The 16,387-nt window shown below is 42.6% G+C and overlaps 1 protein-coding gene across 2 annotated transcripts in view; it reads left to right on the top strand.

The window, feature by feature from the left end:
• Galnt10 (polypeptide N-acetylgalactosaminyltransferase 10) overlaps positions 1-16,387 on the top strand; it is a 186,217-nt gene that overhangs the window by 107,268 nt on the left and 62,562 nt on the right. For both annotated transcript variants that reach the window (XM_090321147.1, XM_090321146.1), the window contains exon 4: positions 9,491-9,657. In XM_090321147.1, the coding sequence (XP_090177273.1) occupies positions 9,491-9,657 (167 nt within the window). The remainder of the gene's footprint in view (positions 1-9,490; positions 9,658-16,387) is intronic.

Genomic DNA, 16,387 nt, shown 5'->3' with positions numbered 1-16,387 from the left:
GCTACTCAAGACTCGGAGATCTTAGTTCTAAATTGGGTGCAAAAGTCTGTGAGCCTCCTATCAATTATTATTGCATGAGTGCACACACACACAGAGCCAGAAGTGTGTGGAACTGTAGCTTAAGTGATAGAATGTTAGCCTTGTGCAAAAAAGCTCAGGAACACTGCCTAGGCCTTGAGTTCAAGCTCCCCCCCCCCAAAAAAAAACATACAAACTCTACGGAAGTATCTTATACAGATTCCACAATGGAATAGCTGAGAGCATACAAGAAAAGATGTTCTGTAATCCATCAGGCATGTGCCTGGCTCCTTCCCTGTAGTAGCCACACGAGGCCCTGTACAACAGGAGTGGAACCCTCGTCTTCTATTCAGACAATATAATCTTTGAAATCCTTCCCAAAGGCTTCTGAGAAAGGGATTTTTCTTGTTTTTCGTCCATAACAGCTCTAGGGGCCAGGTGCTGGTATCTCACACCTCTGAGCCTCACTGCTCAAGAGGCTAAGTGAGATCGGGGGATTGTAGTTCAAAGCTAGCTCATGCAGAAAAGTCTCCCCACTCCTGTGTGTGGGGCCAGGATCTCTCCTAGATAGGGGAGAAAATCATTTGAGCGTGTCCTACGATTTTATGTTTCCATGAAGGCCAAACTAGGGCCAAATAGAAGAATATTCATTGCTTGTGGAAGAAAAAAAAAATCAAGGGGCAACTTCATTGTTTTTTTAATAAATGAGTGAACGAGTGAATACAAGAGGGCAATTAAATTAGAAGTAAATTTACTAATCTCTATGTCCTTTAATGCAGGATGGTGTTTATGTATCTCCTAGTAGCTTGTGAGGCTCAGGACCAGCTCTGGAGCTGGAGAGAGTCTGGCTCTCTACTGGGTAACAGCTGGGCTCTGGGCAATTTATTACAGCACATACCTCCCAGCAAAGCAAACCTCCTGTGAAATTGGATGGGAGGCAGGAACTTCGTTAGCACCTGTCTTTCTTGGCCACACAGGACCGAGTTAAAGGAGAGGGTTTTATTTTTTTGTTTTTGTTTTTAAAGAAGAGATGCTTTCATTTATTTGGAAAAGTCAGCATAATGAAGTGGAAGTTCCAGAGAGTACTAGCTGATGTGATCAAAGGGCCTGGAGAGATGAGGGAAAGACCAGCTAGGTGGAAGAACAAGAAGAGGAACATGAAGGAAAGCTGGAAGGCCCCAAAGGGAGAGACTGCTTAGCTAGCCAAAGAAGACTGCTAGGATTCAGAATCCAGTTCACACACATGGAAATGAGCTCACAGCCAGAAGTCTGGTGCATCTGTCCTTTGCCACTTCCCTTGGTGCCTCCAGCAGAGGTAGAATTGTAAACTAAACCCACAGATGCCAGCCAGTTCTTCTCTTTCAATATTTCTTTCTGAAAATTCTCAGACATATAGAAAAAAGGGCACCGTGTTCCCATAGTTTAAATTCTAAAATGAACACTCTCCCCCACTGAACTCTTGTCTCCAAGCTCACTGTGCTATTGGGCACATTTCAGGGAAAGTTACATAGCAACCACAGCCCAGTGGACACTGAACAGTGGTCTGCAGTGGCACCCAAAGAACACACTACTTCCGTGCATCATCCTAAAATGTCACACATTTCCCCTAGAAAGCTCCTCACCACTCTTTGGAGTCTTTTCAAAAATAATTCTGTGGAGTTTTTTGTTGTTGTTGTTGTTGTTTTATGGACTCTCAAACTCCAGCCTATCTAAGAATCCTGGGAAGTTCTGTGAGGGAGTTAAAAAAGCTTCCTCATAAGACCACTGGGGATGGCAAGGTATCAGATGGCACCTGTCCCCATTGAGAGACTCATCCACTATCACCTATGGCTCATCACTGCCTCTAAAAGATCTGCCCATACTTTAAGAAAATCTCGAGAGCCAGGTGTGATGATACACACTTACTACCCCAGTTACTCAGGAGGCAGTGGTTAGAAGGATCATGAGTTCTATGTAGATAAAGGTAGTGAGACTATGTCTACAAACAAGAAATATAAGTGAAAGGGCCTAGGCTAGGGACACTTAGGGAAGCTTGCTTCGTGTTTTCTACAAGAAAGACACAAAAGACCTACGTAGACTAAAAGGATGAAAAAATTATACCAAGCAAGTAGAGGTCAAAAACAATGAAGGAGAGCTGTATTCAACTCCAGCAAGGACAATTTCAGGCACAAACTAGTCAGAAAAGATTAAAAAGGGCAGTACATAGTAACAAAGGGAGCAATCCATGAAGAAGCAAAACGTGTGTGTGTGTGTGTGTGTGTGTATTTGTGTGTATTCACTCAATGTTGGTGCCTCTAAGTTTGTAAAAGAAATACTACAGAACATGTAAGTCCAGATATAATAATAGCATCAATGCCTGATACTTTTGCACATTGACTAAGACTACCAAGTAAGTCATGTCTCCAACACAAACAAACCATGTTTGGCAAAGTCAGGAAGAAAGCAGGATATCCACTCTTTCTACTCCTATTCAATTTACAACTAGAATTTTGAGGCAGAGCAATAAAATAAGAGAAAGGAATCGAGATTAAAGCAAGAAAGGAAGAAATCAATCTATCCCTATTTGCAGATAATGTACCTAAAAGACCCTGAGAACTCCACCAAAAATTTTTTAGATGAACACTTTGAGCAAAGTATCAGTATACCAAACTGAGTACACAAAAATCAACAATTTGGGGGCCAGGAGAGTGGCCTAATGGTAGAATGATTGGCTAGCATGTACAAAAGCCTGGGTTCAATTCCTTAGTACACAGAAAAAGTTGGAAGTGGTTCTATGGCTCAAGTGGTAGAGCACTAACCTTGAGAAAGCTCAAGGACAGTACCCAGGCTCTGGACAGAAAAGAAAAAAAAAATGAGGCCGGGAGTTTGGCCTAGTGGTAGAGTGCTTGCCTAGCATGCACAAAGACCCGGGTTCGATTCCTCATTACCACATACATAGCAAAAAGCTGGAAGTAGTGCTGAGGCTCAAGTGGTACAGCTCTAGCCTTGAGAAAGTCCAAGGACAGTGCTCAGGCCCTGAGCTCAAGCCCAGGACTGGCAAAAAAAAAAAAAAAAAAGAATGATGAATCAGCTGGGAAAGAAGTGAGGAAATAATTATAATAGCCTCGAAAAAATATCACAGGGCAACGGTGGCTCAAATCTATAATGCCAGCTACATGGGAGGGGAGGCACGCTCAAGAGATCATAGTTTAAAGCTAGTGTGGAAATAAAAATGCATGAGATTGTATCTCAGTCAATGACATTTGTAATCCCCAGTGGCATGGGAAAGACCAAGTAAAGCCCCACCCAGGTCAGGTTTGGCAGAAAATATGAGGCCTGTCTGGTACTGTAATTCTAACTACTCATAAGGCTGATATCTGAAGATTGCAGTTCAGAGCAGAAAAGTCCTCGAGACTCTTACCTTCAACTAATCAGCAAAACGTGGACCTGTAGTTCAAGTGGTAGAATGCTAATCTTAAGCAGGGACATGAAAAATCATGAACCAGGATATGACCAGGACATCTGCACATCTGTGTTCACTGCTACAGTGTTCACAATAATCAAGATACGGACACAACCCAGATGCCCCACAATAGATGAATGGATCCCCCCAAAATGCGGTACCTACATACAATGGAACATTACACAGCCATTAGAAAGGATAAAATAATGGCATTCACAGAGAAATGGAGGGACCTTGAACAAATCATGTTGAGTGAGGTAAGCCAAGATGAGAGACAAATAGTGCATGTTCTCCCTGATATACAGATGTTAGATTTAAAATACGATGAGATACAATGAAGTATACAGGGTCTTAGACACTCGCATACAGTGAGACCAAAAGAGATGGTCTTCGGAGAAAATCGCCAAGTTGTAATGCTCAAGCACCTCTTCATAGGTACATAAAATAGTATATGGGGCTGGGAGTTTGGCCTAGTGATAGAGTGCTTGCCTAGCATGCATGAAGACCCCGGTTCAATTCCTCAGTACCACATACATAGAAAAAAAGCCAGAAATGGTGCTATGGCTCAAGTGGTAGAGCTCTAGCCTTGAGGAAAGCCCAAGGACAGTGCCCAGGCCCTGAGTTCAAGGCCCAGGACTGGCAAAATAGTATACATACTGAAATGAACTTCAAAGATAAGGAAACAAAGGATCTTTTCTTAGTAATCTCATTTTCTGATGACTCTATATTCTTTACTTCACCTACAGTGTATACACCTGCACATCTGAGGGAAGGTGGGGGAGGGCACAGAATCAGTGGGAAACCAGGTAAATAGTGCAGCAGCAGAGTCACTGTCTGCACTGGGCATCCATCAAAGTGAACCACACCATTTGAGGGCCAAATGGGAGGAAGGAAATTTACTAACTACCTGTATGTAAAGGTAACCCCATTGTATATCACCTCTAAATCAACAATAGAGCAATTTTTAAAAAATTAAAATTAAAAAAGGAAAGTAAAGCTCAGAGACAGTGCTCAGGCCCTGAGTTCAAGCCATAGGACCTGCCAAAACCAAAATCAAAACAAAAATTAAAAGACACTATGTCAAAAATAATCAAGATACAGGGATTGGAGAAAGGCGTCAAGTGAGAGTATCTTGAGTTCAATCCTCAGTACCACCATAATAATAAAACATCTAGGAATAAATTTAAACTAAGGAAGTGGGAGATCTCTACCACAAAAGCTATTAGTCACTGAAGAAAGAAGGGAATCATCAGAAGATAGACCTTCCATGCTCACAGATGGACAGAACCCATTTTCTAAAAATGGCTGTACTACCATGGAAAAAGACTGAAAGCAGAATCCTGCCTATTATCATGTGTTATCACCAGTTCAAAGAAGTTCAAAGACCTTCCTGCAAGACCTGGATCTACTTCAGGAAATCATAGAAATAGAGGCAATAACTTCCTGAATAGAACTCCAAAATAACTCTTACAGCTCAGCAAGGAAGAGCAAGGACTGACAAATGGGATTGCATCAAACTAAAAGAACTTTTGTACAGTGAATAGTTACTAGAGCAAAGAAACATGATAGAATTGAGAGAAAATCTTGGGCAGCTATTTATCTGACAGAGCAGCACTACAGGGAGTTCAGAAAACTTTACTCTCAAAGAACCCTTAGCCCAATTAATAAATGGGCCAGTAAACCAGACAATTATATTTCAAAAGAGGAAATACAGTGATTCACTAAATACATGAAAAAAAATGCTCAACATCCCTGATGAGAGAGGAAATACAACTAAAATAAAACTGAGACTTCTCTCATCTTGATCAGAATAATGGCCACAAACAACAAATGCTGGCCAGGAAGTTAGACAAAAAGAAACATCCATTATGGGTCAGAATGTAAACTAGTACAACCATTGTGAAAGTCAGTCTAGAGAGGCCTCAGAATCTTAGCAATAAAACTACTGTATAACCGGGTATGGTGGTTCATGCCTGTAATCCTAGCTACTCAGGAGGCTGTGATCTGAGGATCATGGTTCAAAGCCAACCCTGACAAGCAAGTCTATGAGACTTTTTTTTTTTTTAATCAGTTGTGGTTCTTGAACTCTGGGCCTGGGCGCTGTCTCTGAGCTCTTCAGTTCAAGGCCCTACCCCTGGGCCTTGGCACTGCTAAGTCTGTGAGACTCTTATCCCCAATTAACCACCAGAAAACTGGAAGTGGTGCTGTTGCTCTATGGGTAGGCAGTAGCCTTGAATTGAAGAGCTCAGGGACAGCGTCCAGGCCCAGAATTCAAGCTCCACAACCAAAACAACAACAAGAAAACTATTGTATGATTCACTGGTACTACTCCAAATATTGAGTCATTTGCTCTTGTACTGTTTGGATCTAATATGCACATATCAAAGAAACCATGTGCCCTTTGTTCCTTTGGTCCTGATTCACTTTAGTTTCATCCACTTCCCAGCAAAGTGTCTGTTGGCTATGTAGAATTGTGTTGTATATGTACCACATTTCTTGTATCCATTCATCCGTAGTAGGGCATCTGGGTTGGTTCCATTGCTTGGCTATTGTGAATAGTGCAGAGATGAACATGGCTGTGCAAGTGTCCTTATTATATCTTGGGTTATGATGCTCAGGGTAGAAGCCCAGGAGTGATATGGTGGCATGGTTGGGAAGGTCTATTTTCAGTTTTTTAAGAAACCTCCGAACTGCCTTTCAGAGAGGCTGTACTAGTTTACATTACCACCAGCAGTGCAGTAGGGTTCCTCTTTCTCCACAACCCCTCGATGTGTGTATTTTTATTACTTTTAAGTTGTACAAAGAGGCTTCAGTTCAACCTATCAGTCTATGAGTACAGTTCATCTTGTCTATGTCACCCTTCCACATCCATCTCTCCCAACCCTACCCATCTTTACCCACCAGAGAACCCTTTCTACAGCTGAGAATGTGAATATTTTGGGACAATAATGCTCAAACTTGAGTGAGGCATCAGAATTACCCATAGGGCTTGTTAAAACACGTATTGTTAAGCTGGGTGCTGGTGGTTCGTGCCTGTAATCCTAGCTACTCAAGAGGCTGAGACTTGAGTGCCAAGGTTCAAAGTCAGCCAAAGTAGGGAAGTTCGTAAAACTTAATTAACCACCAAAAAGCTGGAAAGGGAACTGTGGTTCAAGTGGTAGAGTGCTCGCCTTGAGCAAAAAAAGGGACAAGCTCCTGAGCCCTGAGTTCAAGCCCCAGGACTGTTGCACAGTCACACATAAGCGTACCATGCACACCCCATGGTGAAAGATTCAGATTCAGGTATCATGGGCTATGCCAGAGTTTGGTACTCCTATAGTAAGCTCCTGGTGGTACCCATGCCTCTTGTCCAGGCAGGACTGCACTGCCAGGATCACTGCTTAGAAGATAAGTAGCTCTCTCCTATTTCTTTTTCCTCCTGAGGCAAAATAATAAAACTTAGAAAATAGCTATGCTTTCATTCTGGAAAACCTTATTTATTGTTCTCTCAATTGAACTTACCCCGTTCTTTTATTTAAAAAAAAGAAAAATAGACAATTTTTGGAATGCAAAGATATACTGTGAAGTGGAAAAGAAATATCATGCTACTGTGTACTTAAGAAATGATCAAGAAGCCAGGCCAGTTAGGGAGTCCTGTCATGCATGCCTGTAATCAGATCTGAGATTCATGGTTCAAAACCAGCACTGGCAGCAAAGTCCGAGATTCTTTATCTCCAGTGAACACCTGGTATTGAAGCTGTGGCTTACGTGGTAGAGTGCTAGACTTGAACAAAAAAGCTTGAGACAATGTCCAGGCCTTGAGTTTAAAAGAAAGAGAGATTGGGGAGGGGGAGGGAAGAAAAAAGATCAGAGAGATAGCAGCTTATAAATATGCAGTTGCTATGTTAAGGGAAGAAAGAAAGCCATGCAAAAATTAACCACAAAATAAAATGGATTCCTACAAGGAAGGAAAATACTAGATGTAGAGATAAGCATATAAACATTCATGTTTGAATTTTCTTTTCTTAGATTTGACTTTGGAGCCTTGTAAATAGTGTTCATAATTTAAAAAATAACATTCCATCAAAATTAGAATGTAAAAAGCAATCCCCACAGATAAAATCCTAAAAGCTGGGCAGATGGTCCAGTGGTAGAATGTCTCCCTATAGCAAGAGCAAGGCCCTGATTTCAAATCCCAGTGCTGCCAAAAAGAAAGCATTTAGCTGGCATTGGTGACTCATACCTGTAATCCTAACTACTCAGAAGCTTCTATCTGCGATTAACTACCAAAGTGCTGGAGTGGAGACAGGTCTCAAGTGGTAGAGCACTAGCTCGCAACAAGATACAGACTATGGGTTACCTTGCAGGGCAAATGGCCCAGTTTCTTTAACAAATGTATTACAAGGATAACAGGGGGAACAATTTATAAAAAAGAAGCAGAGGAAGCACATTAGTTACATGCAATATATACACTTGCTTTTAATTCTTAGTTGGCAAGCCAACTGTAAAAAAAAAATAGAACAAACAAACTTGAACACTAACAAAAGGTTTGCTGATAGGCTAAACTACATTAATTCCTTTTGTGTATTGTAGTGACTTTTGAATGTTCACAGGGCAGGGTGGTCTACCAGTCCTAAACTCACCACATGGCTGGTAGAGAGCAGAGCTCAGGAGGGAAAGAGGAGGCTCAGAATCAAGACCACCAGTCCAATCTTGCAAACGTTTCCAAAATGAATTAACCATTTTCCCCATTAGAGAGAAACACACAGGGGAGTGATGTATGAGATAATAGGAAAGGATTGTCAGTTACCAAATAAGACTTTTTTTTAAATCACCAACAAAACAATTGTCTCTACTTGAGTGTTCCATAATTCAGATCCCACAGGTAGGGATTGAGTTCTGCACTTCAAACCCCCCCCCCCCCGTACATAGCACTTACAACTCAGGTCTCTAGTACCTCTGGCCAACCAGCTCTAAATTTAGAGGTCAGCTATTTGCTAGAGCTACTCACAGAATTCGTGGAACCTTTTTCCAGCTTGTCATAAAGGATATCACAAAGGATACAGATGACCAGTCAAGGCAAAAGCCACCCCCCCACCAATTGTCTGGGAATGGGTTAGGGATTCAGGGGCCCTTCCTGGATACCCACCTCCTCCTGTTGTTTTGGGGTTGTTTACAGTGTCGTTCCAATCTACTAATCACAATGTGGTCTTGTGGTGACCATGCTCTCTCATGGAGCCAGCTAAGAGATGCCACATTAGCCTAAACAATACTTCCTATTATCCAGGAAGTCCCAGGGAAGTTTGGAGCTGTGTCATGAAGCAGAGTTAAACACCTAATTTGTGGGCACATATGTGTGGGGAGGGGGGGGGGTTGGGTGGGTTTGTGTATATATGTGTGTGGCTTGAACCCAGGGCTGGACTCTATCCTGAGCTTTTTTTTTTATTGTTGATGTTCAAGGCTACCACTTGAAGCCATGGCTCTGCTGGAAGCTTTTTAGTGGTTAATTGGGAGATAAGAGTCACACAGACATTTCTGGCTTGGAACCACAGTCCTCAGATCTCAGCTTCCTGAGTAGCTAGGATTACAAGCGTGAGCCACTGGGGCCTGGCTTCAGTTGTTAAAACTAACATTTCCACTAGTACCTTTCTGCTCAGGAAATGATAAAAGCTTTAAAAAAAGAAGCTCCATGCTAGGAACACAGACCCAGACATCCTTTCTTTACTGGAAATCACACAGTCCCAGGTAAAAAGAAACTCCGTGTTGCTGAGGAACTGTTCCTCTACATAGACATGTGACTCTGTACAAGGGCAGGGAGTCTCTTCTATAGATCCCAGTGTAGAGCCAGGACCCCAGGATGCCTGGGAAGAAGAAATCTCTGTGGAGCCCAAGGTCTCTCTGTCATTCTCATTCCCTAATGAGTAGAAAGGGAATGGACTTTTTTTTTTTTTAAGTGTCTGAGTTCTTCCTGGCAGGAGGGGAGCTGAATAATAATACCTGGAGTGTTCAAAACCTGTCCTCAACTTCTCCTTTCCACGTGTTTCCCTATAGCTGCCAAAACAAACGCTACCTGGATTCACTCCCCAACACCAGCATCATTATTCCCTTCCACAACGAGGGCTGGTCTTCTATCCTGCGTACTGTCCACAGTGTACTGAACCGATCACCCCCCGAACTGGTCGCCGAGATTGTACTGGTCGATGACTTCAGTGACCGAGGTAAGATCTGCCCCACCCACATTGTCTCCTTTAGTCCTTTATCACAGTCCTCCATTGCTTTTTCTTTCTATACTACTTGATCAAATTAAGCTTAAGCTAGTGAAGGATGCATTACTTCACGTTCCTCTTTGTTTATGATGACAAAAATGAGATCTAAGCTTGGCACAACTTGACTGTTCACAAAACTATTATACAACCACCAAGCAAATCATGTGCAGAAAACGCCTGCCTTATGGGCCTATCTAGTCACAAGCTGAGATCTGATAATCAAGATTTGAAACCAAGAGGCCAGGAGTGTAGCCTAGTAGTAGAATACTTGCCTAGCATGCACGAAGCCCTGGGTTCAATTCCTTGGTACCACATACACAGAAAAAGCCAGAAGCGGCGCTGTTGTTCAAATGGCAGAGCACTAGCCTTGAGCAGAAAGTGTCCAAGGACAGTGCCCAGGCCCTGAGTTCAAGTGCCAGAACTGGCAAAAAAAAAAAAAGAAAAAAATCAAATCCAGCCTGGGCAAATCCAAGAGACTCTTTATCTCTAGTTAACCAGCAAAAAAGCTGGAAGTAGAGCTGTGATTCCAATAGCAAAGTGTCAGCCATGAGAAAAAAAGACAAAAACATGAAGCCTTGAGTTCAAAGCCCCGGTAGCATTTTAAAAAAAAAAAAAAAAAAGGCAGTTTTTGTCTCTACTTTCATCCTCATGGTTACAAAATGGCTGCTAAGGAACATCTGCCTTTCAGGTTAGAAAAGGGGGAAGGACAACAAATACGTAGCTGCCATCTCCTCTTCCTCCTTTTTTCCTTTCTCCTCCTTCGTTTCTAGAAGGTCTCCTTAGAGCATTGTTGCCAGAGCTCTAACATCTGGTTGCCTCATCTGCACAAGTGGCTGATAACACAAGCATTCTTTTTTTGGTCTTGGTTGTGGAGTCTGGAAAGGGAGGAAGATGGAGTATCTAGTAAACACTTGCAGTGTTTGTCATACCATTGCAAATGTGAAAAGACAAAACAAAGGAAAAAAAAAAAAACAGCCCAGCCAGGGCACTGGTGGCTCACACCTGTAATCCTAGCTACTCAGGAGGCTGAGATCTAAGGATTGTGGTTCAAAGCCAGCCTGGATAGGAAAGTACATGAGACACTTTTTTCCAATGAAGTGCCAAAAAAAAAAGCTGGAAATGGAACTGTGGTTCAAGTGATAGAGCCCTAGCCTTGAGCAAAAAATTCCCAGGGACAGTGCCTAGGCCCTGAATTCAAGCCCCAGCATGTATACAGACACACACACACACACACACACACACACACACACACACACACACACACACACACACACACACACACACACACACACACACACACACAGAGTTTGGTAGGAGGAGCTAGCACATTGCACTGATCCAAGAGTGGCTGGTTGAAGTGGAAGAGGGAAAACCTCAAGCTCCTAGCATAGCCCTGTCCCTTGGGCTCTGGTGACCCATTTGCAAAAGTGTAAACACCTTCCTGTCCCCAAAAGGACTTGTCGTTATATGACTTTCCCCATTGTCTTGAAACCATACCTGATGCAAAATCCATCTCATTGTCTAAACCACTGTCCTGGACTCTTAATTGTTTCTACCTCTAATATCTAGCTTCCTCAGTCTCGCTCAGCGCTCCTTCCAGAAAGTGTATCAGTTAAAGAATATGTCCATGTAGTAAAAACTGCACTTTTCAGAAGCCTCTGTTTCTCCAGACAGCAAAAATGTGGATTCACTCTGGTACCATCCTTACATCCTAATAAACTCTTTGATGCCCATCATCTAAGCTACGTGGGAATCAGAAGCAGGAGGGTCAGAATCAGAAGCTTGTTCTTTGAAAAACCATGAGATCCATAAGAAAAATAAAATAAAGCTAAAAGAGCTAGGTACAGCATCGCTTGGGTGGTAGAGAGCTTACCTAGCAATCACAAGACCCTGAGTTCAAACCATAATATGAACCCCCTTCCCAAATTGAATAAATATATGCTTCATCTCTTACTTTGCAGATGGGAATAAAAACCGTGGTCCCCAGTGCCCAGGGGAAAACTCTGTACCTCGCACTCCTTAGTCTTGTATATTGCGGTCGGATTTTGTAACCTGCCATTTCTCAGAAAAGCAATCCTTATTCTTTCTTGTTCCAAGAAAGAAGTCTCAAGGCAGTCCTGGAAGAAACTTAAGCAGCAGTGATTGTTTTAAAAATGAGATTTGGGAGAAACAATTTCAGAACTCTAGAAAGGCCTGTCTATGGTGCAGCCAGCGTGGGCCATCATCAAAGACAGATTTCTCTGGGCCCTGTTAGCAGAGGCAGTCAGTGGAGTTGAAATTCATAGCTGTTAACTAAAGGCTTAGATGGGTTGTAACTAGAAGGCATTTTCCCCTAAAAAAATGAATCTCCTCCAAGTTCCCCAGGGCGGCTAACTATAATTCAACAAAGGGTTGAGACCTTTGGGCTGGGAGACAAATGGAAGTAGATGAATTCATGAAATTAGATCCAGAGTTTGGCGCAGACAGTTTCAACACTTGGGTAGAGGCAAACGCTGACCTCAAAAGAATCCTGGCACTGCTTGTAAACAGAATACAGTGTTCTTGTGGAGGCTCCAAATGCTCTTAAAATGCGAGGACTTTTCTCCAGGACTGGTGGGACACGAAAGTGCATTAGCCTTAGTGGAAGGATAAGGTTAGGAACTGGCAAGTCTGTCTTCAACTGCCTTTCCTCACTGAATGGCATGTTTCTATTAGGAAAAACAAAGGAGATCTTTCTTTTTTTTCATTCATTTGTTCTGGGTCTTTTATCACTTTTGGGGAATTATTGTTATTATTTATATATTTATTTATTTTGGTGCTAGTGCAGGGGTTTGAATTCAGGGCCTGGGCATTGTCGCCAAGCTTTTTTTTTTTTGCTCAAGGCTAACTAGCATCCTACTACTTGAACCACAGCTTTACTTCTCTTTTTCAGTGGTTAATTAGAGAGAAGAGTCTTAGGGACTTTCCTGCCAAGGCTGGCTTCGAACCACGATCCTCGGATCTTACCCTCCTGAATTGCAAGGATGATAGGAGTAAATCTCTGATGCCACACTCATTCTTACCATCTCTTCCATGCCTTGGGTCTTAGTTTATTTTCAGTACCACCACAGTTGTATGGAGGAATCATACAACTTCTCTTTTACTATTTGAGTTTCTCCAACCTTTTGCAAGTTCTGTGCTCCTTATTTGGGTTTTCTCTACATCTGTCTTGTCTTGGCAAGGTTGATTTATATTCATGTATTCAACAGTATTTGTGAAATGACTGAATGCCCTGTGCTAGCTGGATACAAAGCGAGGGGAAATGTGTTTCACTTAAAGGCCTACTTATAGGAGGGGAGAGAAACTTCTCCAAGAGAGGCAATTATAAGATCATAGAATATTATCAAGCTGGTGTAGATCCTGGTACTGTGAGCTGCAGGGTAGTTCAGAAAGAATTGACAGACCCAAACTGCAATTACAAGTCAGTCTGAGGGAATGTGGCCTAGTGGTAGAGTGCCAGCTTAGCATGCGCAATGACCGGTGCAATTCCTTGGTATGACATACATTGTAAAAGCCAGAAGTGGTACTGTGGCTCAAGTGGTAGAAAGTCCAAGAACTGTGCTCAGGCCCTGAGTTCAAGTCCCGAAAATGGCCAAAGAAAAAGTCAGTCTGAGTGAGGTGGTGGTGGCTCACATCTATAATTCTAGCTACTCAGGAGGCTGAGATCTAAGGATTGCAATTTGAAGCCAAGCTGGATAGAAAACTCCAGGCGACACTTAATGCCAGTGAGCCAGCAAATAACCAAAAATGGAGCTGTAATTCAAGTGGTAGAAGACCAACCTTAAACAGAAAAAAGTCAAGCAAAGGCGTGAGGCTCTTGAGTTCAGGGTCCACCACCAGCACACACACACATACAAAAACACCTGAGTCTGAAGGACTAAGCTTCTTCATCCTTTTCTCCGTGTTGTCCCTCCTCTGGCAACCACTGAATTTGACTATAGTTTTACTGTTTTTCCAGACTCTCCTGTGCCTTGACTTACTCAGTAGGTAGCCTTTACAGACTGGCTTCTTCCACTTGGTGTAAAAAAAAAAAAAAATCATGGAAGATGGAACCAATGTAGCCTAGTGGTAGACTGCTTGCCTAGCAAGCAAGAAACCCTGGGTTCGATTCCTTAGTACTACATACACAGAAAGAGCCAGAAGTGGTGCTGTGGCTCAAGTGGTAGAGCTCTAGCCTTGAGAAAGCTCAGGGCCTGAATACTGTCCCTAAACTTTTGTGCTCAAGGCTAGCACTCTACCAGTGAGCCACAGCTCTGTTTCTGACTTTGAACAAACAAACAAAAAGGTGGTTTATTAGAGATAAGGATGTCACAGACTTTCCTGCCTGAGCTGGCTTCAAACCTATACCCTCAGATCTCAACCTTCTCAACCTTTTGAGTAAGTAACTAGGACAACGTGCATGAGCCACCACCTGGCCCTTTAAAAACGATTCTTTTGAGACAAAGCCTTGCCAAGTTGCCCTGGCTAGCCTGCATTGAATTTGCCTTCGCCTCCTAAACTCTGGGGTTGGAAGTCTATGCATAGAACTCCTTTCCGTTGTCAGGATAGACCAGAGTTCTTTGACCAGCAGCCAGTCAGGATAGACCAGAGTTTTTTCACCAGCAGCCAAAGGCATGTTGCTTGTGGGTAGGTTTTTGTGTGTGTTTTCAGCTTAGAGACCCAACTGTTAAGATTAATTCTCTAAGAAACTGCCAAATGATTTTCCTGATTAGCTACATGATTGTGCATTCCTATCAACCATCAGTGAATTCATATTGCTCCATTTCATCACCAGCATTTGTTTGTGAGAGTGTGTGTGTATGCCTGTGTGTGCGTGTGCGTGCATGTGTGTGTGTGTGTCCTGGGGCCTAATATCCAGGGCCTGGGCGCTGTCCCTGAGCTTTTCTGCTCAAGGCTAGTTATCTACCATTTGAGCCACAGCTCCACTTGTGCTTTTTTTTTTTTCTGGTGAGTGATTGGAGATGAGAGTTTCACACATTTCCCTGCTTCAACTGGCTTTGAACTTCCATCCTTAGCCTTTAGCCTCCCAAACAGCTAGAATTACAGGCATGAGCCGCCCCCACCCAGCCTTTTTGGCTATTATAAATGTGTAGCGGTATCATTGTGATTTGAATTGCCTAATGATCCATAAGATAGGACATCGTTTTGTATACTTAGCTGTCCTTTATAAATTTTGTCTTGTTTCTAGGGTTTGTAATTTCTTTTTTTTTTTTTTTTGCCAGTCCTAGGGCTTGAACTCAGGGCCTGAGCACTGTCTTTGGGCTTTCTCAAGGCTAGAGCTCTACCACCTGAACCACAGCACCATTTCCAGGTTTTTCTGTGTATGTAGTACCAAGGAATTGAACCTGGGTCTTTGTGCATGCTAGGCAAGTACTCTACCACTAGGCCAAACTCCCGGCCCCGGTTTAATTACTTTTTACTTTATTTTATTATCCTTAAATAGTTATACAGAGAGGTTTCAATAAAAATCATCAGCTGGAGGTGTGACTCAAGTGGCAGAGGGCCAGCCAGCCTTGAGCAAAAAATGGGAAACAAGAGTGTAAGGCCATCAATTCAAGCCACATACCAAAAAACTGAAAACCTAACATGTTTACTGCAGACATGGACTGATCTGGAGCCATTAATTTTTGTAATTATTATCTTCCTTTTTTCTTTTCTTTTCTTTCTTTTTTTTTTTTTTTTTGCCAGTCCTGAGGCTTGAACTCAGGGCCTGGGCACTGTCCCTGAGCTTCTTTTGTTCAAGGCTAGCCCTTGCAGGGTTTTGTGCATGCCAGGCAAGCACTTTACCACTAACCCACATTCCCAGCCCCTGGAGCTGTTAATTTTTTTTTCATTCTTCACTTTGTTTTGGAGCTGTTCATTTTTAAGCAGACATGCAGAAGTTAAGATGATTTCATGCACTTGGTTCCAGAGGTAGAGCTTTGGTTGAAAATGATAAGTTCTAATTCCAAAATATTTCTTCAAGGTCATTTCACGTGACTCACTGTCCTCATCTTCCCCCTCCCTGCCTTTACTTTCTTCTTTCTTTCCTTCTCTCCCTCCATTTCTCCCTCCCCTCTTCTCTTTCCCTTTTCCTCCTTCCTTTCTTCCCTCCCTCCTTCTCTTACTCTCTCCATTCCTACTTACTTCCTTCTCTACTTACTTTCCTCCTTCCCTTGCTTTCTATCCCTTTTCTCTCTCTCTCCTTCTTTTGCCTCCCCCCCGACATACTACACATATTACCACTACTTGTTTTTCCTGGTTAATGAAGCACACCCATTCTTTGATCAATATTAAATACAGTGCTAAGTCATTTGCTTGTAACAGCTAAATAATACTCTGTAGTGTGAATGTCCATTTGGCCCTGTTTCATTACATACCCTTTATGTAGCAAACACCCAATCATACATCCATGTATGTCCTGATTCTTTCACTTAACTCTGCAGCCATTTTCCCTGTTATTGTGCAATGCCTGTCCCTTCTCTCCCTCTCCAAGTCAATGGTAACATGCAATTAAACAAGACCAGAGTATCCGCTGTGCTGCGACAGAAGGCACACATGTGTCTCTTCCTACCACCACCTCCTGATGGACCCAGAGACAGGCTTAGAAGCTGGGGAACTGGATGGCAGTTCCCTGCACCATACATATGTTACACAGAGAAAGGAAAAAGCTGACCACACAGAC

This window comes from Megascapheus bottae, chromosome 29 (genome assembly GCF_031878675.1).
Source record: "Megascapheus bottae isolate mThoBot1 chromosome 29, mThoBot2.hap1, whole genome shotgun sequence".
Taxonomy (NCBI): Eukaryota; Metazoa; Chordata; class Mammalia; order Rodentia; family Geomyidae; genus Megascapheus; species Megascapheus bottae.
Note: the sequence above shows the minus strand (reverse complement) of the source record. Positions and strands in the feature narration are given on the sequence as shown.